Genomic DNA, 25070 nt, shown 5'->3' with positions numbered 1-25070 from the left:
GTCTGGAATTTTATAATCTAATATAACATCAGTCTATTTATTCCACTTTAATAAATAACTTTTAAACAAATTGCACATTTTCTTGATGTCGACGTCATGACGCCTTCTCTCCTTCCGTTCGTATGTCTGATAGATTTTCCCGGCCGCGTCAGTTTGTAATCTTTCTGGACGGCGTTGTTTTCGATATGTTGCTTGTAGATAATGAGTAGTTTGATGCGAGTGAAGGCACCTGTCCTAGGAAGATGACTTCCCCTGCTCCCACGCATCGTCCTCACTGTGCGTGTTTCTCGTTAATCACACTGGCCCACGCCTTCCAGCTCCTCAGCTTCCCTCCTGTTCCTTCGATGGTTTACCTGTTGCCATGTGGATGATGTTATAGTTTGGTTTTATGTTGTCCCCAGGTAATTTGTTTTAAGTTCTCCACACTTTTCAAAAGCAGTAAGGATCTTCAGATTTCTCATTATCAACTTCAAGAACAATACTAATTTCCTTGTCTTAGAAGAACACTTCAGAATACCTCATTTCTCCCACATTTTATAAACGGGGAGGTGAAGGCCTGGTTCAGCTTTACATTTACCATTTCAGAAGGCACGTCTTTACCAGCATCCGTGCTAATGTCTGAAGAAAAGGACAAACTAAGAAAACGCAGAACCTAAGGCTATTTGCGGCAGTGCGTCCAGGAAGAATCTTTTAGGGGTAGGTTTGAGGGCTGTGACTGAAAATTCTCAGAAAATGTGTAGATGGGGGAATGTGGCCATTTATTCAGATGCCTTTTAATACAAAAAATCTTAGTCAAATTTCACTGAAATTTGCGTTGGGAAAGCCAATTACATCGTGAAATGGGTGGAAAATCTTATTATCCCAGCCCCAGCCCCAGCTCGGCCTGCTGACTCTGATGTCTAGAGATGAACAATAAGGAGACAATTTCCATTTTTCCTCGTCGCCACGCAGGACCTGGGGCCGTCCCTTCCTTGTCACTTTTATTGAACATAGCAGTTTGTCCAAGACCACGCGTTGAAAATTGCTGAAGATAAACATTGTATTTTAAATTACTCCAGGCAACCAGGCAGACTGAAGAAAAATCATTTGAACAAATTGAAAACTGAAATGTTGATATCAGATATTAAATTAATGTAAGTGAGATTGAAACAATATCTAATTAAAATAATTTGAAAAATGACTTGGAAATTGAAGCTGACATTAGCTTTTCCCAGCCTGCCGCTATTATTACTGCGCAGCCAAGCTCCCTTTCCACCGAAGCCCCGCCCCCCGGCAGAATCCACAGGAGACCCGCAGATGAGAGCCTCATTTATTTACCCTGTTATGGCTGGAAAACAAGGGCTGAAGAACCTTTCTTGGAACCCTGAGGAGTGGAGTTTGACAAATTGACCTTTCAGTTTCCAAGGAGAAAATGCCTTTCAAATGCTCCACGCCAATGTGCACTTCGGCGTTGCAGGCTGGAGTGTGTTCAGTGCCTTCGCTTCATACAGGGCATTTTAAAATGAGAGAGAGCGGTTTGCAACAGCAAAGAAGGGGAAGCAGAAGCTCCCCAGCTGCGGCAGCCTGTCCTGGGGTGGCCGGGGTGTGTGGCCAGCCCCTGCCGTGGTGGGGACCTTCAGCTGGGGAGGGGGACGTGTGTTGGACGTGTCCCGGAGTGGCTGGGGTGCGTGGCCAGCCCCTGCCATGGTGGGGACCTTCAGCCGGGGAGGGGACGTGCACTGGCCTGGGGGTTCCTAAGCATCTCCTCGAGGCCACGCTTATGACATCAGAAGCAGTGCTTGTGGTGCAGGTGGCTAGAGCAAGAAGCTGCGTGCTCTGCAGTAAAGCACCAGGCACCTCTTAGACCACACACAGGATGGGCAAATGATGCGTCTTGGTGCTTCTCGAACTCACCTGCTCCCAGAACTGTCCTCACACTGTCTTATGGATTACAGGTAATTAGAGGAGAGCAGTTTGTTGTGTTAAAACACGCACCCCTTCACAGTCCATGAGGAGCCACCTCAAGCTCGAGAGACCTGGCTCTCCTTCCCAGAGCCCCCGTTTTGAACTGAGTAGCCCTGGGCCAACACCTCCCAGAGGCTCCAGACGCCCATCTGGGACCATAACCACCAGGCCCTGCACAGGAGCCTGGGACCATTTGGGGTGAGAGCCTCTGACCCAGCACTGCTGCCAGGAGGGTTAGAGATGAGGAACCTGGGGAAAGCGTGGACTGGGGCCGAGGAGAGACCAGCGTCCACACGCAGCACCGCACAAAGAAAAGGTGTCGTTGCCATTTCTAGTTCACAGTCCCAGCAAGAGTCATGGCAGATTCCATAAAACACTGAATAATTAGCAATTTTATATACACATCTGTGCTTAGTTATATTTAGCATAATATAAAATCATTAGATTATTTCATATTTAGCCTCCCCTGAGGTTTTGCCCAAACCTGAATTAAAATGAGTTTTACTTCATAAGCACAAAGCAGTTGGGGCGGGGCAGAGATTTCTTAGGAGATGTGGGAGTTCCCATTTCTACTGGTACGCTGGAAGAAACAAATATTGGGACTCACCCTCATTCCAAAAACAAAACTACAAGAATATGAGGACATAGAGATAATTTTAACACATCAGACATCTGGCAATAATTAAATTATTGGAGATCCCAAGCCAAGTGAGAGCAGGAACCCGGGGACATCAGTGGATGACTGATGTTGGCCTTTATTCTGAGAATCTTTTCCACACCGGGTAAACTTGAACTTCAGCATTCATGATCTTGTGGTCTATGGAGGGCAGGAGGCACTAGGAAACCCTGATATGGTAAGGCTGGGACCCCCAAGAACCATGACTGCAGGGTAACAGTGACCGATGATAGAGTGTCCTCTCAGCTCTCTGTTGGGCTGGAGGATGGTAAACTGCTTGCGTTCAGCGCTGTTCCTGGATGTGTGTGTGTGTGGCGGGGGTGGGGGGTGGGGGGTGGCATTTTCCTTCAGGGCATTAACCACAGCCAGGCTTCACAGGGATGTACAATCCCACTGCATGCTGCCTGGACAGCCACAACATCTCAAGCAGGGAATTCAGCTTCAAACACTCCCAGGTGCACGGGCCTCCAGATGCCTGGCAGAGGGAAAGGCAGATCCTCTCTGGAGGAATCCTTTCTTTCCCCTTCTACTCATAAAGAATACCTGCAAGTAAAATTCCAAGAAATTTGAGTCCACAATAAAAAATTTTAAAACATACCAGGTAACAGGACAAAAGTCAATTGAAAGAATGGACAACAAAAGAAAGCCTCAGATATTGTAACTATTGGACATAGATCATAAATTTAAATATTTTAATACGATTAAAGGAACATAGGAGGAAGCTAAATATAACCTACAGATCAATAGTCTTTAAAGAGACCACAATTTTTGAAGAAATATATTTTAATGAAAGATATAATAATAGAAATTCTAAACTAAGGATATGAGTTTAATAGCAGATTAGATATAGTTGAAGAGAGAATTAGAGAAGTAAAGGATAGAAATAAGAAATTTTCTAAAACACAGCCCACAGAGACAAATAAATTGAAAATATGAAAGTAAGGGAAGGAGCCATAGAGGGCAGAGTAGGAGAATCTTGCCTACAATGCATAAGTCTTGCAGTAGAGTAGGAGGATCTTAAATGCAGTTCATAAGCATTTTAGCAGATTAGGCGACTCTTACACACGATTCATAAGTGTTCCAGCAGAGTAGAAGACTCTTACACACGGTTCATAAGCATTCCAGAAGCCTATGGAGTTCATAAAGAAATACTAATTTAAAAAAAAAAAGGTAGCTACATTGAGAGCCAACTTTATTGGGAAAGCCATTCCTGGGGAAGAGGCACGCTGTATCACCATCGAGGATCATCTTACGCATCTTACACATGATCCATGAATGTTCCAGCAGAGTTAGAATATTACCTACGATTCATAAGTGTTCTGGCAGAGTTGGAATCTTACATATGGTTCATAAGCATTCCAGCAGAGCACTCCAGAAGTAATATTTGAAGATACAATGGCAGAAAAATTTCCACCACTGATGTAAGACACCAGTACTCAGATTCCAGAAGCCTATGGAGTGAAAAAGGCTCTACACCTCGATTCCTGACAGTGAAGTTGGAGAATCTCAAAGACAGAGAATCTCTCTGTTTGTTTAAAAAGCAAAATTTTTTGTCTTTTTAAAAAAAGCTTACAAAATTGAGAAACCTCCTTTGTCATAAGTGATTTTAAAAAAGAGAGGAGGGAATCATAAACAATATTGAGAATTAAAATTGTAATGCTAATATAGATGCTTTGGCATATGAAAGAATAACAAGGGGTCATCATGAACAATTTATGGCCATATATTTGAAATGTTAGATAACATGACCAAAATACCAGAATGAAAAACTCCAATAGCCCTGTAGCCAAGGAAGAACTTGAGTTAATAGTTAAAGTCTTCCCACAAAGAAAATATCAGGCCCACATATTTTATAAGCAAGTTATTCCATACATCCAAACACATGCACTCATACACAAAACATCCCAGACTACACAGCTCATGAGGTTAGCATAAACTTGATACCAAAACTCAGTAATTACAGTACAGGGAATGACAATTAGAGAAAAATTTCCTCAAAAACATAGGTGTAAAAGCCAAATAATAGCAAATTAAAATCCAGCAATTTATTTTTAAAAAATGTCATGAGCAATTAAAGCTGTAATTAATGTAGTCTATCACATTAATGAAAAGAGAAAAAAAGTATTATCTCAATAGATACAGGTAAAAACATTTGCTAAATATTAACATTCATTCATAATAAAAATGTTGAATAAAGTAAGACTAGTTTGTTCTTATTTTGATTTTTTAAAGACCCTACAGAAACATCATGCTTCCCAGCAAAACACTGGAAATATTCTCTTGAACACCAGAAATAAGACAAGGATGTGGGCTCTCACCCTTACAAGCATTTGTAGGAGGGTCCGTTCAGCAGGCAGTGAAGCAGGAAGGAGAGATAAAGGGTGCACTTAGGAGAGAAGGAGCAAGCCTGTCATTATTCACAGACGGCCTCATTATTTACTCAGAAGAGACAGAAGAAGATCCAGATAAACTAATGGAATTAGATAGTTTAGGAAGGGTGCTGTATATGAAATCATGCAAAAGTCAGCTGTATTTGTATATTTAGGAAAAAAAGTTAGAAAATGCTGTTTAAAAATGATACTCATTTAAAATAGCATCAAAATTTAAAGTCCTGGGAATATACACATATGTTAAATATATAAGACTTTTATGGGGAAAAATATAAAACTTAAAAGATGTTGAAGACGATAAATGGAGAGATTTACATGTTCACAGATTGGGAACAATGATGCTATTAATAACAATCAAACTTCTAGATTCAATAAAATTTTAACAAAAATCCAAAAACTATTTATTTACAAACGTGACAAGCTGATTCCAAAATGTATAAGTACAAAGAGCCAACACCTGCCTTCGTGTGTAGACAGCATAAACTACTTACACTAAAGTAAGAAAGATCACATGGATCTGTGCAGGGAGAGACACCTGGGCCAGGAACAGAGGGAACCCAGGAGTAGACCCTTAAATAGAACTGATTGATAACAGGGTTGACATTACAGATCAGTGGGAAGGATGGCCTTTACAAGAAACTGTGGTGGGGAAATGGGGTATTCAATGAGAAAAAAATGAAATGACCTCTACCTTGAATCACATACAAAAATCAGTTCTTCAATATCAGACTTACATGTGAAGGACAAAAATCTTTTAGGAAAAAAACAGAGTTATATCTTTATGATCTTGAGCTAAAGGAGAATTTTTTAAACAAGATGCCAGAAATGCAAACCTTAAAGAAAATGATAAATTAGACTGTATTAAAACCAGGAACTTTAAGAAGCCAAGCCGCAAACTGAGATATGATAGTTGCAGCCCACGTAACTGACAAAGTTTTGGTATCCAGAATGTTTGAAGAACTTCTACAAAGCAGTAAGAAAAAGACAAATAACCCAGTAGAAAAATGGGCAAAACAAAAATTTCATGTAAGAGGAAGCATGAATGATGAATAAACATACACGAAGATGCACAAACTGATGAATTATCAAAGACACGCACATTGGAAGCCCAAGGAGATACAACGTAAATCTACCAAATCAGCACAGTGTTTAAAGCTTAAACCAATGAGCACACGGAGCCCTAGGAACTCTGTGTGTTGGTGACAGGAGTGTAAATTGATAGAATCCCTTTGGGACATCTATGTCTTAGTGATTGTACTGGAGAAAATTCTCCACATGTGCCTGGAGACACGTGTGAGAAGGTTCATGGCTATACTGTTTCAGTTATGGAGGGAAAAATAAGAACCCAGTTTCCCACCGGACTGGGCAAGTGATTGGAAAAATAAAGCGTGATGCTCCATATGTATAGAATGCAGTCACACAGCAATGAAAATGCATGAGACACCATGACATGCAAAACCGAATCTGAGTCTCAGAACACAGGGTTGGCAGAAGACGGAAGGCACATCACAGAACATGTATGTTATTATGTCATCTTATGCAGTATTTCGTTTAGGGATACACACATAGGTGAAAAAAAAAGTCTACATAAAGAAACTATGCACCCAGAATTCATGAGAGTTATTAGCTTTGATAGGACCAAGAAGAGCTCACAGAGAGTATCAAAGATAATTTTAATGTTTTATCTCTTTTCAGAGTGTCAGGTATCCTGTGTGTTTGCTGTCTTATTATTCTTTGGAACCAACATATATTTTGTAATATTCTTTGGTATCTTCCTAATATTTAATGGAATATAAATATAAAATATTAATATTTTTGAATTACAAATTAACCCCAAAACTTCTAACTTTCAAGAGAAAGTCATCTGAGTTGGTGAGAGGAATCATTTCTAGGAGCCCGTGATATATGCATGTTTAATAAAACACTGAACGTTATACACATGTCAGTAGGTGCACATCTAGTTTATCTCCCTAAACGTCTTTGCTATTTCTATACTAAGCAGGATGGGACCCTGGCTGTTCAGGTAGAAATGAGCGTCTTTGCATCGTGGTAAATCTCTAAGGGGGCATCTTTTCATCCTGGAGATCACCGCATTGCAAGCTCAGTCACCATGCAGACGTTTCTCCACGGGGTGGGTCTTGTGGGCACAGCATCTTGCCTCCTCTCTTCCTTCGGGTGGTCAGGGATCAGCCCCCGTTCACGATAGCATGGAGACCGATCTTCTTCATGGATAGCCTCTTCTTGGCTTGCTGTGCCACAGCGCCTTTGGCCTCACCGCCAAAGAAGAAAAGAGAGATGATGAACAGCCCACTTCCAGCATAGGCACAGGCAAGGGCACCCCCCTTCTCTTCTCCCTCTCTGGGAATTAAGCTTTAAATGGCATCTCTGGTTTTAGTAAATAATTGTCAGGAAAGCAGTTATGTTCCAGGGTTATTTTAATTCCTTCTGACAGTTAGCAAAATTAAACATCCAAACATTGGGGCAACATGCTACTTTCAGATGACTTGATGTAAAATGATTAACATCAAAACATTTTCTTGTGTTTTGTGTTGTTGCCGCGCAGTGGATCACAACACATTACAGGAACGTGCTCTGTCTGCTGGGCTGATCGCAGGGGCGCACGCGCGCTCGCACACACACACACACACACACACACGTGCCCTGCCGCATGGCATCTTTCTGGCTGTGTTTTGACACAGTCAGCTGTGCATGGGTTTGCTTTGCATACAAACGATCAGGTTACACCACACCATGTGGGAAAGAGAAAGCCTCCGCCAGCTGTGCAGAACGGTGTACGTGTGTGATTCTGCGCCCGTTCCTATGGCGTACGTGCGTGATCCTGGACCCGTCCCCACGGCGTACGTGCGTGATCCTGGGCCCGTCCCCACGGCGTACGTGCGTGATCCTGGGCCCGTCCCCACGGCGTACGTGCGTGATCCTGGGCCCGTCCCCACGGCGTACGTGCGTGATCCTGGGCCCGTCCCCACGGCGTACGTGCGTGATCCTGGGCCCGTCCCCACGGCGTACGTGCGTGATCCTGGGCCCGTCCCCACGGCGTACGTGCGTGATCCTGGGCCCGTCCCCACGGCGTACGTGCGTGATCCTGGGCCCGTCCCCACGGCGAACGTGCGTGATCCTGGGCCCGTCCCCACGGCGTACGTGCGTGATCCTGCGCCCGTTCCCACGGTGTACGTGCATGATCCTGCACGCATTCCCACGGCGTAGGTGCGTGATCCTGCACCCGTGCTCATGGCTGGCAGCCCATATTGGAAGAGAATCATGAGACTGCAAATCAGGAATCCTCAGATATCCTTTTATCGTTGGCTCTTTAGTTCAAAACTAGAACTGTGGGTGTGGAAGGTATAGGAAACTCCCTCCCTGCACCACTAGTGAGTGCCACCACTGGTCTTAGTAATAGAGGTAACAGTGGTGGCATGATCATCCCAGAGATAGTAATGCTTTAACGCTGCCACTAGGGAGTTAATTTGCGCATGCTTCCTATAAGTCACTTATTCATTCCCTCAACAGATAATCGTTGAGGTCCTCTAATGTGCTGGACAGTGTTCTGAGCACTAGGGCAAATCCTCGCTTTGTGGAACTGATATTCTAGAGAAAAAATAGATAATAAGCATGCATCATGTCAGAGGGTGATAAATGTTTTGGGAAAGAATGAAGCTGGATGAGGGTACAGGCAGGTGATGGGATGAGGGCCCGATGTTGGGTGAGAACAGGAGGACCATGCAGATGGCTGCAGGCAGGCATTTGAGGGTCAGGAACAAAGAGCAGGTACAAAGGCCCTGAGGCAGGAGCTGGCCGGGGCGTCCTGCGCTGAAGGGGCTGGAGTGGCTGAGCAGGGGCGAGGGGGCTGTTGGAGGTGATGTCAGGGCAGCAGCCAAGGGCCAGGTTCTGAAGGGCCTTGTGTCTGTGGCCGGGACTGTAGACCTCACTGTGGGTGAGATGCGCCAGCGCAGGGCTTTGAGGAGAGGCTTGAGTGTGTGTGAGTGGCCAGCATCCTCCCCCCTCACTGTGTATAGAGTCAGCCCCTGTCCAGCTGTCGAGGGGCCCAAGGCCAGAGGGCAAGTGGCATTCCATGCTGGGCTTCTGGACATTTAAAAGTCTGTGTGAGGCTCATTAGCCGCTAAAAAAATGCTTCATACTTTGAAAAATATATGTTCATAGTGAAACAAATTATTCAAATGTGCATAAAGCTATCGTTTTTATTTCTGCAAATTAATCCAATGAAAAAGACAGTGGATTGGATTATAATCCTGTGAGTAGTGATGTTCTCTCGATGGGCTGAGTAATAAATTAAGGACATACATAATTTTGTAAATTATTGTATATTTATTTGTAAATGCATTTTATTCCCCTTGTTTCATGAAATCACTAATTAGATTGTTTAATGACGATCTTCATAAAGTTGGGGTGTTTTAGACAGAAATGATTCAACTGTAATTGCACACAGGGTACAAGATGTAGAAGTATTTTCATTAAAAATAAAAAGGCATTTAAAATTGTAAACTAAAATTATGCTTCAAAAGCTATTTTTCTTCAAAAAGATTTAATGTGAATTATTAAAATTCTAAAGCCAAATATAATTCACAAAATATCAAAATTTTCAATCAAAAGTATTTAAATAGAGCTGTATTTTAAATTGTATTTTGTGACAATTTAATCAAATTGTAGTCCATATTTTTGTAAGAATAAGACATTTGCAATTCTGGCTCTGAGATCCCTGCAGTTGCTGATGTCATGAGCTGGTTGCGTGAGTCACGCATGTCCTGTCTCGACAGACGTGGAAAAGTGAAAGGGATTGTGGGGTGCTGCGGGGCGCCTCCACATTTGTCCGTGAGTACTTCTAGAGCTGTGAGCCGACGTGCAAAGAAACGCAAGAGTGGGCGCCTGGCACTGCCAGGAACGGATACTTCTTTATGCAGAAATCATTGGCTTTTCTGCAACCTGAACAGCAGGATTTGACACGTTCATTAATTTGTCTTTTCTCCTGCCTAAGTGCTTCCGCTCTTCAAACCTCCCTCTCCCAGGTACGAAAGGCCTCACGCAACACGTGGCTTCCACGGAATGCAGGCTGCAGGGGTGGAGGCCCTTTCAAGGCTCGCACGGCAGAAGTGCTGGGCGCAGGGGACATCATGCTGCGGCTCGGCCTGCGCAGCCCCTCCCAGGCCGGGCCCGGCACCATAGATGGAAGAGCCAGGCAGCGCAGTTGGGGTCTCTGCAAGATCCAGAGCAGAGAATGAGATGCTGGACGCACCTGGCCACGCAGACGCCGGCCGGTCCCACGTGCACCCTGAGGCCAGAACCTGCAGCCTCACCAGGCGCGCTGTGCTGTGTCCGAGGAGAATAAAGGCGGCTCTGCGGCTGTGGGCCTGAGCTCCTGGCAGGCTGGGGTCACGGGGGACAGACAGGCTTGGGGAAGTTGGTGAGGTCAGGAATTTGGGTGGAGACACCATTGGACATCCTAGTGGAAGTGGCAAGAAGACAGGTGGGATATCAGATCCACAGAAAGGATGGGGCTGGAGGAAAGAAAATGGCTCTGATCAGTGAACAGATGCCGGTCAGGGCCTGAGGACTGAACACAGCACGTGGGGGCAGAAGAGGGTGGAAAAGAGAAGCCTGAGGCCCAGCCCGGGACACCCCACACGCAGGGGACAGGGAGACACTGCCACCCGGGACACCCCACATGCAAGGGATAGGGAGATACTGCCACCCCCAGGACACCCCACACGCAGAGGACAGGGAGATACTGCCACCCGGGACACCCCACACGCAAGGGATAGGGAGATACTGCCACCCAGTACACCCCACACGCAAGGGATAGGGAGATACTGCCACCCCCAGGACACCCCACACGCAGGGGACAGGGAGACACTGCCACCTGGGACACCCCACACGCAGGGGACAGGGAGATACTGCCACCCAGGACACCCCATACGCAGGGGACAGGGAGATACTGCCACCCGGGACACCCCACACACAGGGGACAGGGAGACACCACCGCCCGGGACACCCCACACACAGGACAAGGAGATACTACCACGCAGGACACACCACACACAGGGGTGAATGTTCCCATGGTGCCCAGCTGGCCAGTGGCCGCACAGAGCTGTGGCCTGGTCCTCTCCGAGCCCACGTTCTCACCCTCGGGCCACACTGCTCGGTCACGGGGTACCCCAGATGCCACCACACCCACCTTGAAGGTGGTTTTATGCTTCATCTTCCCGCCCCCTTGGCTGTCCAAAGTGTGACATCAGCACAGATCTGAGCATAAAACACTGGTTCCTGCCCCCACTATCACCAGCCACACTGTGACCCTTGGCCCCTCCCCAAGGGTTTGGGGAAGGATGAGCTTTGGGGGCTGAGGAGGGGTAGGGTCAGCCGAGGACCCTGGGCACCGTGTGCCGTGGTGGGACTGAGATTAAATACACGTAAATGCACCCTGGCTCCCTCCTGCCCCCAAGACATCTTGCTCACACAGGAGCAGGCCTTTGGCCGAGAACCACTTCCAAGGAGCAGGGCTGGCTGCCGAGAGGGCTGCAGAAGGCCAGGGCTGTGCTCTGGATGGGACCTGCCTCCAGCCACCATCACAGCCCAACAAAAAAGAGCTGCACGTGGCCTGGCTATGGCAAGTCGCCCAGAGGGTTCTGCGGGTGACAGTGTCAGGACAGCACTCTGTGTGAGGCAGGGGCCTCTCCGGAGAAAGGTTCTCTGACCTGTACAGGAAAACCTGCTGTGGGGGGTCCTGGGTGGCCACCATCCCTTCAGGGCCCCTCCCCGTGCACCTCCCTCCAGCTGTGGTGGGGACCCCGGCCCCTACCCTGAACCTGCCTCCAGGGCCAGCCTCTCCACCCTCTGAGTCCCACCACCCTTGGGGACACACCACGCTGGCCTTCCACAGCCCAGTGTCCCAAAGGGCCTGTGCGACATCTTCCATGGCTGCTTCCAGACCTTTCCAACAGGTGTCAGGGTGTCAGGATCTCGGGATCTCAGGATTTGCTGAATGAGAGTCTTTGGTTCTGAAATGAAGACTGAAGTGTCACTGCACGTGTTTGATGTTAAGACATGTTAGAGGTCCCAGAACCAAAGAAGCTTACAGCAGGGCCTTCTCCAGGAAGCTTCAGACCCTGGCGAGCCCCCAGTCTAGAGGGGCTCAGGACACGTGGGTCCTTCCTACCCTGCCCCTCCCTAAGGTCTCCCTCAGCCCCTAGCCCATCCTCCACGCCGCCCATGGTCCTGGGAGAACAGCGTGTGCCCCAGCGCCCAGAGGGTGAGTGAAAGGCTCACAGTGCACAGTAGTGAGTGAAAAGCTTTAAGAAGGTTTGCAATGTTTAAACCTTGTTTTTTTTTTTAGGAGTTTTAGGTTTGGCCTGAGTGACTGGCAGGCTATTTCTTAACCTTGTATGAATAAAGACCCCATTTTTTCATAGAATACCTATTACCACTGGGAGAGCCCAGTCCGGGATTGTCCACTCCGAGGGAAGGTGGGGCCCCTCGTGGGCCTCACATATGGCCCTGCTAGAGTTCTTTTCAGAAAACGACATGGGGAAAGAGAATGGGCTGAAATAGGAAAGTATGGACATTGCTTATTTTTAAAAGATTCCTTTACAGGAATTGTGATCAGCCCTGCGACCAGGTGGGCCTCGTGTTAGTCTGCGACACGGCAGCTCGCCTGGGCCCAGGAGGCCTCTGCACTCCCAGTGGCTCTGTGGCCACCCTGGGATGCCCAAAAAGGAAAGGAGGTGCCGGTTGGGACCAGAGCTCCAATCACTGAATCAACTTCCTTCAAAGCTCTTTCCCCTTCCTCTTCCCAGGAATGACTTCCGCTTTAAGGAAAGCCCTCGGCTGGGCACCTTGCTGACATGCACGGGGAATCCTGACCAGTGGCTTCCAGTTTCAGGAAGGCTGACCTCAGGGCAGAGGCAGAGTCCACAGAGGTCCCCAAATTACCCGGAGATGCTGACCCCCTGCACGGGGGCCCTGGGTGGAAAGTGGCAGCGTTGAGGCAGCTTGTTTACGGTGGCTGTGAGGCGCAGGATGCAGGTCTTACCCTAGGGGACGTCGTTTCAGCTCGGCCAGAAACCAGGCTCCACCCCATAAGGGAGGAGGATCCTTCCTAAGGAAGCCAGTGGTGCTGTCCAGAAAGCCGGCCAGGCTCCAGGTGACAGCTTCACCCCGGGCCTGGGGGCTCTCCCTCCCCTCCCACCTTCTAATGGAGCAAAGCCATTAAGTGATCCCCATTGTAATTTAGATTACAGAAGAGACTTCTGCACATTCTTTCAGGTTAAAATAACGAGGATAAAGAGAGTAGGCAAAATTATTCCACTGTAGCTGCCTGCTTAATTATATGGAATGCTGCATAAATTGTCAAGTGCAAAGAATTAGTCTGATAAATTAAAATACTAATTAAATAGGCTATTGCAGAATTTTGAGAACATTATAGGGTTCCGCTTCTTCAGGTAATTTGCATATCCTTCATCTAGTGAATTTAATTTTAAAGGACTTCTTTTTTGTGTTTGGAAACCCTTTTTGTCTCCCATGAAGATAAAAACGGGCTTTCTCTGTTGTTCTGTGCCTTTATTAAGGCAGCTTCTCCAACTGTCTCCACGCCCTGGCCTGACAGACTCGGGAGGCCCAGAGCTTGGCTCAAAACATAACTCAGACCTGGCATTTGATGGACATCTGGCTGAAGCAGGCTTTTTCTTCTTTTCCTCCTTCAATATGTTCAGCAGAGACTTAAAAATTGGCAGTATTGTCATGGAGTTCATAAAAAGGAACAAAAGGACACTGAGAATCAGCAGGTATTTACTTTAGACTTAAAAGGAGTAGGTGTGAGTCCTCAGTTACACGGGTGTGGGCAAAAGTCCCGCGAGAGGACGGCGGGCTCCCCAGTGCAGACGTGTCAGGACCAGAGCTCAGCACCTGTCACAATTCCACCAACAGTGTGGAAAAGGGAATCCACGCGGCCGTTTAGAGAAATCCGGCGGAGCATCAAGGGTGCAGGAATAATGTCGAGAGGTGTCGGGGGTGGCCTGAGACCCACAGGATGCCGGGGACCACGAGGCGTGGTTTTTCCTTTTAGGCATATTTGAGGTTAAAAAAAAATCTGAAGCAACAAACCGCAGGGCTGTGCTGCGGAGGCTGCCCTTGTGCCCTGGAGGCTGCCCTTGTGCCCTGGAGGCTGCCCTTGTGCAGGTTCGCGATGCAGGAGGAGGGAGGTGCGGCCTCTCTGTGTTTCGATTCTCTCTGCCAGTGAGAAATCTCAAAGCCAGAAAGTGAACTAGCAAGGACAGGCATCGCTGAAAGGGGCCGGAACACAGGACCGCGTGAAGTCAGCTGACGCCCCACAGACACTGGCTCGTTCCACGGTGCCAAGGGAACGCGCAGACGCCCCCGAAAAGCACTCAGCAATCTCCAAAGAGATTTCCCTGGCAAGAAGCTGGACTCTGGGGACTCTGGGACCCGGATTCTGTGCTTTGTGAGACTCCCCGGCACCTGCTCAGGGCACTGTCGGGCTTTCCAGAGGATGGTGGAGTTTCTTGACGTGAGCTGGCAGGTTGGATGTCAGTGCCCAGCACAGTGCTGGAGGGCATCACTCAGCAGACCCTGTGCGGGGCCTCGGGAGGGGAGCAGTGACACCGGGAGTGATGGGCTCTGAGAAGCGGCCTGCGGAGCTCCTGACTCCTCTTGTGAAGGAACCGGCCTGTGGGGGAAGGAAGAGACCCTATCTTGGGAAACAAGAAATCAGGAGAATCCTGGTGACCTTTATCCTGTTGCTGTGGGTGCTGTTGGTGGGGCACACAGCAATTCCACTGTGGGAGGAAGACCTTGATAGCTGAGTCACCCGGAGCAAAGTCGTTGAGCGATGCTTCAGCTGATGTTTGATGTTCAAAACACAAGCAGAAGCACTGATCGGCGAGTTAATAGCACAAGAGACCAGAGCACACTGGAGTCTCAGACACGCAGCAGATACAGCACTTTCTCCTTAGGAAGTGACAGTGGCCCGGCCACGACACATGCAGCGAAACAGCCGCTGTCACGAGGGCACATGGATTAGTCGCTTGCTGTGTGCCGAGACCTGGGCCATGCTGGCTCAGAGGCTCCCACGTGGTCCTCACAGCTGCTTGTGAAGCGTGCATGGAAATCCTCAGCCTGGATGGGGAGACGGATTGAAGTGTGGGAAGCGCTTGCCCCGACACTTGGTGTGTGGCAGGAATGTAGCCACTGCCAGCTTCATTACTTTTCAATTATTTTACTCTGTGACTTCGATTTTGACTTACACTGCAGTCTCAGATTAGCTCGAGAATGAAACTGTCCCTTGTACTCTCTTAAAACCTTTTAGTACAAAAAAAAAAAAAAAAAAGGAAAAAAAAAACCAAACACTAATTCAGGTTGTTTGCTTCAATTGCTGATTTAAACTGACTGAACTAAATTTTAAAAGGTCCGGTCAGTTCTAAGAGGCAGCACCGTGGGGCATGTGGGAGGGTTGTCGGTGGCACATCTGTTTACTTATCCGTATTTTTAATTTTCAGCTTTTATTTTAGAATCTGGGAGTACATGTGCAGGCTTGTGACCTGGGTATACTGGTGGTGCTGAGGTTTGGGGTATACTTGTGACCTGGGTATACTGGTGGTGCTGAGGTTTGGGGTACACTTGTGACCTGGGTATACTGGTGGTGCTGAGGTTTGGGGTACACTTGCTCCCGTCATGCAGGTAGTGAGCACGTCCCCCAGAGGGAGTTTCAGCCCTTTTCTCCCACCTCCCTCTCACTGCCTCTCACATTCCCTCTTACATTCCCTGGTGTCTGTTGTTCCCATCTCTATGGCTGTAAGTACCCGATGTCTGGTCCCCACTTCCGTGTGAGCGCGTGTGGCAGCGTGTGGCTTTCTGCTTTTGCATTAATTTGCTTAGGATGGTGGCCCCAAATTGTGTTCTTTGTAGCAACATGGATGTATTTGTTGAAGAAAGAACACAGGCCCCTAAGCATCAAAGTGCAGTCATAGACCCTGAAGAACCTTGCCTGTCCTGGAGAGGCTCACAATCAGCTTGGGAGGCAGCTCTACTAGGAGCTCACCACCATGCCTGTTTCACTGACTTGGAAGCCATTTCTCAGCTCAGGTCCACTAAAGAGCAGAGACGGTGCCATTGAACCACAGCACGTGCTTTGGAATCACCTCAGATGATCTTGTATTTATTGAACAAACTCTCTCAGACTCGTTTATCAGCCTCACTCTCGCATCGGCATCTAAAAGGAGTTTTAGTGATCAGTGGGTTAAAGAATCCTGACGCGCATCACACTCGGAGCCCCTCCACTGAGAGCCTCCACGGCACGATGCTGGTCCCCACGTGCTCTCCGGGCCACCGCGGGGCTGGTCCCCACGTGCTCTTGAGGCCACGGTGAGGTTGATTTCCACGTACTCTCCAGGCCACCACGGGGCTGGTCCCCACGTGCTCTCCGGGCCACCGCGGGGCTGGTCCCCACATGCTCTCCGGGCCACCGCGGGGCTGGTCCCCACGTGCTCTTGAGGCCACCGTGAGGTTGATTTCCACGTACTCTCCAGGCCACCGCGGGGCTGGTCCCCACGTGCTCTCCGGGCCACCGCGGGGCTGGTCCCCACGTGCTCTTGAGGCCACGGTGAGGTTGATTTCCACGTACTCTCCAGGCCACTGCGGGGCTGGTCCCCACGTGCTCTCCAGGCCACCGCAGGGTTGGCGGCACCGCACTTCTCATGAGTGTTCCACTGCAGCCAACAAGATCATCCTCTGAGTCACTATTGGCCGCAGCTGACGCCCTTTCCGGAAGTTCTGCTGCGGCGCGTTCCTGGCCTCATAGGAGGCCCGATGGAAAGTGCTCAGGTAGAAACAAGGACTCATTCCCTCCCCAAGGCCTCCAAGGATGCACCTTGCTGCACTGCCAATTCAGGGTGGCGGGAGTTGCCTAGTCACTACCGTGCTGGCCCGTGCTGTGACCCCACTTCAGCTGGGGGAAGTGTGCATTCCAGAACCAAGGAAACACGGACAGGAAGGTCCCACTTCAGAACCAAGGAAACACGGACGGGAAGGCCCCACTTCGGGTGTAAACAAAGCACTGTGCCAGCACAGGGGACAGTTTGCATCCACTCAGTAGAACTAATTTTACTTTCTCAGGAATTTTGTGAGCCCGTTATTCAGTACAGCCATTGTGAAACATTGAATGATAAAAACATACACTTAAATAAACTATGTTAAGAGCAGAGGCGATCAATCCTAAAGCTCACCATTTTATAACTGGTTTTCTACATTTTACTGTCATCGGCACTTGAGATGATTTCTGTCCTCCACGTCCGCATGGTGGGAACTCTTCCCCGCACGCCTGCAACTCTGTATCTGGTTGGTTCGGCCCCGCCATGCCTCATGTTGAAATTTGGTCCCCATGTTGGAGGTGCAGCCTGGTGGGAGGGCTTTGGATCTGGGGGAGGGACAGATGGGGCGGGGCAGATCCCTCGTGAATGGATTCATGCCCTCCCAGGGTGGAGGTGAGCGACTTCTCGCTCTCTTAACTCCTGTGAGAGCTGATTGTTAACAAGAGCCTGGCCCTCCCTCCGCCCTCTCCTGCTTCCTCTCTCCCCATGTGAGCTCTGCACACTGCATGGCTCCCTTCACCTTCCACCGCAAGTGGAAGCAGCCTGGGGCATCCTCAGATGCAGACACCTGTGCCATGCTTCTTGTGCAGCCTGCAGGACTGTGAGCCAAATAAACCTCTTTTCCTTGTAAATTGCCCAGCTTTGGGTGTTCCTTTACAGCAACACAAATGGACTAAGACAGTATCTCTCCCCATTCCCTTTAGTAGTGTCACATGAGCGCTAAAGTCAACTGTGATGGGAGCATTTACACAGAGCAGAAATTACCCAGTGCCATAATTTACAATTCTGTTATGCAGGGGACAGGCAGCCTGCACACCGTGAACTGTCAGACACAGAGGGCCGTGCTGAGGATGTTGAGGGAGGGGGTGCCCCTGAGCACATGTAGGGCCTGAGCTGCCTGGGAGGAGGACTGCGTTTTCGTCAGACTGAGGAGCTCAGAGCATCCTGGCAGGGGACGGAGAATGCCTGAAATGTGCTGAAAAGCCCAATATCTGGGCAAGGAGTGCCACCTGGACCTCAGGGCCAGCAAGGCAAGTTCTCCATGCCTGCAGGGGACACCATTGAAAGGCTTTGAAGGGCCACCGAAGTGTCTGGATTTGGAGCCAGAGGTCTGGATGTTGAGGTCAAGGATGGACAGACACCCTTAGACTGACTGCTCGTGACACCCTGGGCACAGTGTGGAGAATGGACTAGAGCCAGACAACCTCTTGGCAACCACAGTCTGCAGGTCAAGTCAGGCCCACTGTCTGCTGTTGTAAATAAAGGTTTGTTGGAACACAGCCATGACCATCCACTTAGGCGTGGTCTGCAGCTACCTCAACGCTGCAAGGCAGGGCTGAGTAGCTGCGACAGAGCCGTGGGCCTGCCGAGCCTGACCCAGTTGTTACCTGCCCTTCACAGGAAAAGGGTGCTCCCCGGCAGATTGGATTTTTCTCATTACTATGGGCTGGGGCTGCCGTTTTCATTCCTGACCCTGACGTCGGTGACCGTTCTGCAGCAGTGACCAGGGTGGTTCTAAGGTTGCATTTGTACTCACTTTCTGTTCCTCAGCCTGCTTAAAAGAGTCCACTATTACCCTCCTGAGAGAAGCTTGCCAGTCTGTCAGATGTCTCCTCTGTTTGCGGGAGGACAGCAGCACCGATGGCCTTATAGCTCTCTTGCCACCCAAGGCTTACATTTGTGTCCTCCCCTCCCCTGGGGCTCTACCCCATCATAAAGTCTTAAAGGAGTTTTGCTTTAGCCCAGACTGTTTTCTGTCTGTCTTGTTCTTTCAGCGCAGTAGGTAATTAGTTATATGTAGAAAATAATATGCATTTGCTCAAAGGGAAAAACTTTCCATAAGACAATGGAGAGGCCCCAACAGCAGGGAGGGCAGGCTGTAACAAGATCTCATTCGCGTCCCTCTCCGAAAGGAATAATTTCATTACCCCAGATTAACACAGGGGCGTTACAATAAGAGATGAGAGTAATTGATATTTTCCTGCTATCTCATCCTGTATTAATCACAATTGCAAGGCACTCTTCATTCATAGGGTTTGCAGTGAAATTCCATTTTTTTCTGGTTTTCATCTCCAAAGTGACAAGGGCTTTATGCAAACACATATTTCCACAGAGTCGTAAGCCAAGGTCAATTGCCTTGTGACACCCGTCCTCTCTGTGAAGTGGGGCAGGTGGGTTTGCTGTGTTGGTGCTAGGATTACTGGGGTTTCATTTCCATCTGCTAATTGTTTCCAGAGCTCATTTCCCTTGGTTTGCCATCGAGTGCAATTCATTCTCTGAAAGTCTTCCTCATTCTACATCAGGAGAAAACCAGGGTGAGGCTTTTATTGGAGCGAAATTATTATAGGGTGTTCCTGTCAGGGCATGAACAAGAGGCTGCAAAATAGCTGGCGGTGCTGATGGCAGAAATACGCACATTCAGCTTTGCCTTCTACGGAGTCTTTTATCAACACCTAATGCTGGTTAATGAAACATATTTCCCAGTAATTATACAGCTACAAACGATTACGTAATTTTAAAATAAGACGTTGCAGTTTGCAGAATGCGTCTACATATTTCTCATCAGTGATTCACAGCAGTCCTGGGGACCCGGGTGGGACACCCCTCTCTAGATGAAACCGAAAGCGCACAGTTGTGCCGGCCCGAGGTGGACGCACACTGGGTCAGTGGGAAAATGGGGCCTCGTGCAGGTTCTAATTCTGGGCCTGTTCATGACCCTTCCATTAAGGTAGGCGGGTCAAGCAGTCATGTAATTGAAATTTTCAATAGAGGAAAATACTCAGAGGTGCCCGGAGACTGAGGACCTCTCCAACCTGACTCTTGTGCTTTCTGATTTTTCCTAACAGTTGACAACAAAGACAAACTGGAGGAAACCTCTGGACTGAAAATTCTTCAAACCGGAGTCGGGTCGGTGAGTAACAGAAGGGGTGCCGTCTGCTCTGCGATCTGCAGTGCTGTCTGGGTGCTGGCGAACACCGTGAGAACAGAGGCTGGACCTGCAGGTTAATTCAGCCAAGGTCCTGTTTTCCTGGGAGGACCAGTGGGCTGCAGCAGGAGCACCCTCTGCGGGTGGGAAACGGTGGCGAAACGCGCCTGGCGAGTTCAATGATGTCTTAGGGCCTTTGAAGTCCTGATTTAGTATCCCCACAAGAAAAAGCATTCATGGCTAAGAAGAACGGAGAAGCCTTCAGAAAATAGGTGCTTCCTTCCTTCTTCAGCTGTTTTGTAGTTGCCAAGTGTGTGAAAATGAATATGGGCTAGAGGGATTACTCTTTCCTCCTGGGATTCAGTGGGACATGCTTGTATCTTCAATATCGAAGGACGCACATTTGGGAGAGGCAATATAAAACAGGAAATGCTTCCATAATATTGAAAATCTATCAAGCCCCTGTGTGTCCAAACCTTACCATGCTGGTATCAGAGAGGCGCTCGGCCAGGCCCCTCCAGCAGCTGGAGCCGCAGGCGCCTCCCCGCACCGCGCCGATGGCCGCTCTCCCCTGACATGACAACTTAATGAACTGCACACAGAGCGCGGACGCGCCTCCTCTGCGGAATGGCGTGTGGCCACTCGTCAGTCAGTGTGGACCGAAACCAATCTGCGCTCTCGCGTTCGAGATTCCGGGTTTCACAGCACTCGCCATTAGAGATAATTAACTGTGAAGGAGCGCTTATTTATGAGTGTGCTCGCTACACAGCAGAGCCGCCCTCTGCGGAGCCACTTAAAGACAAGCTGCTTCTGTGGGGAAATCTCGTCCTCACCAGGCCCCAGACTCGGGCTCTTGAAATAAGCTGCTTAATTGGCCGCTCTTCCCAAACAGAGGTTCTTGCGCTTCCCACGCAGAGCCTGCTTAAGAATAGCCTGAAGGGCTTTGAAACTGGCTGCGTCTCGGTTAAATGACGGGCAGGGTGTGGGAGAGGAGAGCAGCCGGCGACTGATGGAAACTGGCGTGCACGTCCCGGACAGGTGCTCCTGTTCTTGGTGTTTCTCGATGCCTTCCTGGCTCGTGCCGGATGAATGAGGTGTTGGGCAGCTGGTGATGCCCTGGTCTTTCCCGGGAGCTTGCTGTCTCTTTAGCACCCAGTGAAGGGTGAGAAAGAAGCCAAGAGTCTGGGGGGCTGCCGAGAGCCACCTGCATCCCACGGAAGGTGCAGTGACCGATGCGGAGGGGCCAAGTAGCTCCAAGGTGAAGTCAGTCGGGGGTGGCTGTGACCCGGCCGTGAGTCTCCTGCATGTGGAAGATGTGATGTCGGAGGTGCGTCTCCTGCGTGTACGAGGAGCTGTGGTGTCCTCCTGTCTTTCCTCTCCCTTCCGAGCTCATCACGTGGGGTGGTGGTTGGTGCTAAGTCATTCCTAGAGGGATAATGGTGTCCAGGAATTTGGGACAAATCTAGATGGACTCAGGTTAGAGCCATCTCTGTAACCTGGTCAGAGAATGCGTCGAGGCTGGGACCCTCTGCTGTACTGTGGAATATTTAGGCCCCGTGAGAAGCGGCTGTGGTGGGTGGGGAGGTGGGTCCTGTGGACATGAGGGAGGCTCTGCCCTGAGAGGGCTGGAGGGGTGAGGGTGGGGGACGGGGAATGGGAGACTCTGGGGTTCATCTGGGAGGTGACAAGTGTGGTGCCTGGTGTCCAGACACACCTTCCTCATTGAAACCTGGACTCCGGCCACTCCAGAAAAGAGGCAGGACATGGTGACAGGTGGAGCCACTGACTGGGCAGCTCCAGCCCAAGTGGCTTCTGCCATGTGCCTTGCCACACGTTGCCTCTTAAGCATGGAAGGTCAGATGCTATTGTCCACGCACACGTGAGCCTGGGGGACAGCACCTCCCCGGCTGCCCACTCACAACGGAGCTCCTTCCCACACACACCTGAGCCTGGAGGACAGCACCTCCCCGGCTGCCCACTCACAACGGAGCTCCTTCCCACGCACACGTGAGCCTGGGGGACAGCACCTCCCCGGCTGCCCACTCACAACGGAGCTCCTTCCCACGCACACGTGAGCCTGGGGGACAGCACCTCCCCGGCTGCCCACTCACAACGGAGCTCCTTCCCACGCACACGTGAGCCTGGGGGACAGCACCTCCATGGCCACCCTTTCAGGACAGAGCTGCCCTTCCCACGCTGGAGGAGCCACAGGGCCTGGTCGCTGTGGCTTCAGCCTCCCAGCTCCTCCTGTCCTCTGCTGGGCACTTGTAATGTCCAGGCACTCCCTGCTTGGATCAGGGGATCTGGGTTTCATCTTCCCAGCTCCTCCTGTCCTCTGCTGGGCACCTGTGATGTCCAGGCACTCCCTGCTTGGATCGGAGGGTCTGGGTTTTGTGCTATACTTGGTGCTCCCTCTCACTCAGGCCCCTTCTTGACTCTGCAGAGCTACTCCTCGCCATCTCTTTCACGGTGGCCTCCTGCGGTCTCTGTGCTCACCCCGGGACTCTGCTTCCTGTGTTGTCAAATGGGGATCGTCCCAGGACCCCCACCACTGGGTTGTGTGCAGGTTTCTGGGGTGGCAGAGTGCGGACGAGTGAGCACGCGTAAACATTCACTCTCATTCCCATCACGGTCCTGACGCCTCCACAGCATTTGATTAGGCAGGGGTTGGACCTTCTTGTTCCATCCACCCTGTCTCAGCACCCTCTGTCACGCCTTCACCTCTCCCTCCCTCGATGCTACACGACAGATTATTTCCTGAAATTGTCTCCCACGTTCCTTCCTCCTCTGTCTAATCTGCTGTAAAACTCAAATGCTGGGTACTTTTCTCTTGGTTACTGTATTTTTCACTTAGAAAAAAATTTTTATTTAGTAATTTATCAAATCTGTTCTTTTGCCTTCTACTTTGATTATGTGTTTGATATCTTCTTTTATCTTTTCAATCATTTTAAACCTACTTATTTTACGGTCTCGTTCAGACCCTCTGGCTTATTTTATGGTCTCGTCCAGATCCTCTGGCTTATTTTATGGTCTCGTTCAGACCCTCTGGCCGTTTCCTAGTCTTCGCTTTCTACAACTCCTGCTCATCACATCTGCTGACCCCCTCCTGTGGGTCTATCCTCTTTTGTGGTTGATGAAGTCTTTTTTTAGAATTGTGAGCTTACCCTCAGCAGGCATTGATGATACTGAAGTATGAATTTCTATGTGAGAGTTTCTGGATAAGAAGTTTTGCCCTCAGTGTCCCAGCCGATCCACTTTCCTGTCAATTGCCCACCTGGGAGTTTCTGCTTCATTCAATAAAGTGTGGACTGTGCTCTGGCACATGCACAGATCTGGGGTTCAGCCCCCTCCCCACTTCCCCAGCTGGTGGGTGGTCTGTTCCTGGGCTTCAATCTTGAGGGAGGCAGGTCCTCAAGGTCCTGGGCTTCATGTGGAGTCCCCATCTCCATCCACCCCAAGGCCACAAGGGCTGTCCTCGTGTGACTATAGGAACTCACACCCCAGCTCTCAGCTTCCACAACTCACACCCCAGCTCTCAGCTTCCACAACTCACACCCCAGCTCTCAGCTTCCACAGGAACTCACACCCCAGCTCTCAGCTTCCACAGGAACTCACACCCCAGCTCTCAGCTTCCACACACTTGGATCCACAGAAAGATTCCAAATGTCCAAGAGCCACTTCAGCAGCAGCTCCCAGTCACGCCTGGTTTTGATTGCTCCTCTCAGTTTTGGAATCTGGAGATCCACTTTCTTCCTGTGCTCTCTCGGCTTTGTGCCCCCCGGAGTTGATGCCACGCATCATGTGGGATTTCGATGTGCGTGTGCGAGGGTCCCTGCTCAGCCTCAGTTTAGTGAGCTGTTCGTTCATTCCTTCCTAGGTATTTATATGCGTCAGGCAGGTTTTAAGAACTGAAACTACAGCAGTGACTAAAACAGACAAACCCTTCCATCACGAGCTCCCATTCCAGGTGAAGCTGGAGGTGCATCGAGGAATAAGGCCCATTGTTTCCTCTGAAGGCAGAACCCAGCCGTCACCTGCATTGCTTTCTGCTCTCACTGGGTGCGACGGCCATCTCTGTTCCCTTCAAGTCGACCAGCTCCTCCTCCGTGAGTTCTACAGATCGGACTCTCCAGGGCCTGGCTCCCTCCTCCTTTCTGCCCATGCTGTCTCCTGTGGGGAACTCACCTGGGCCCTGGCTTTTTATGTTATCTGTTCGATGATGATCCCAAGCCTATGTCTCCAGCCCTGACCCATTCACCGAGCAACAGGTGTGTATGGCCACAGGTGTCCTCCTTTTCTCTCCTGGGAGATCTGTAGAGGAGCCTCACACTTAAAGTGGGCCACGCAGGGCTCTTGATCTTCCTGCTGCAGCCTGTTTCTCCCGTCAGGTTTTCTTATCTCTTAATGGAAATGGCATCACTGCTCCTTGTGAAGCTCTCTCTAGGAAGTAGATTGATTCAATGCATGGAAATCTGAATTGCTGCTCAGATTATCTGTGAAGTGGACTATTTAACTCTGGAAAGAATTGGCCTCTGCCCACTCCTGATGCCCACCCATCTCATATGTGGGAAGGAAGGTTCTCCCTAGACTGTTGGGCTGATGGGCTTCCTGCGGGAGACCGTGGGGGCTGAGGGCAGAGGCAGGAGCTCACCTGCACAGCACCACGCCTCTGCTTCCATCCACATCCAACCTGTGTCCTCTCTGGCCCCTGAGCGAGCAGAGGATGGACCTTGCCATTCCCAGGGGCAGAGGCTCCGTCATCCCTGGGACAGAAAATTACCAAACGCTAGAGTGTTTATTTCACCCACTGGTTACGATCTGGCCACAAGGAGCTCATCCACCCTGACCTGCCTGTCTTCCTGGCCTTCTCCAGACATTTCTTTGTTCTCGTTCCACCAAATGCTGGAGACCAGCTCCTGGAGCATTATCCTTCTCTACGTGGCCATTTTACATTTCAAAAGATGGTTCTTCTCAAGCTCTTGACCCCACGGACATCGTGC

The 25070-nt window shown here is 49.7% G+C and overlaps 1 protein-coding gene across 7 annotated transcripts in view; it reads left to right on the top strand.

Moving 5' to 3' along the window:
- PTPRN2 (protein tyrosine phosphatase receptor type N2) overlaps nt 1-25070 on the top strand; it is a 1123220-nt gene that overhangs the window by 684739 nt on the left and 413411 nt on the right. For all 7 annotated transcript variants that reach the window (XM_024358152.3, XM_024358150.3, XM_024358149.3 and 4 more), the window contains one exon: nt 19991-20055. In XM_024358152.3, the coding sequence (XP_024213920.2) occupies nt 19991-20055 (65 nt within the window). The remainder of the gene's footprint in view (nt 1-19990; nt 20056-25070) is intronic.

Source organism: Pan troglodytes, chromosome 6, assembly GCF_028858775.2.
Source record: "Pan troglodytes isolate AG18354 chromosome 6, NHGRI_mPanTro3-v2.0_pri, whole genome shotgun sequence".
In the NCBI taxonomy this organism is placed as follows: domain Eukaryota; kingdom Metazoa; phylum Chordata; class Mammalia; order Primates; family Hominidae; genus Pan; species Pan troglodytes.
Note: the sequence above shows the minus strand (reverse complement) of the source record. Positions and strands in the feature narration are given on the sequence as shown.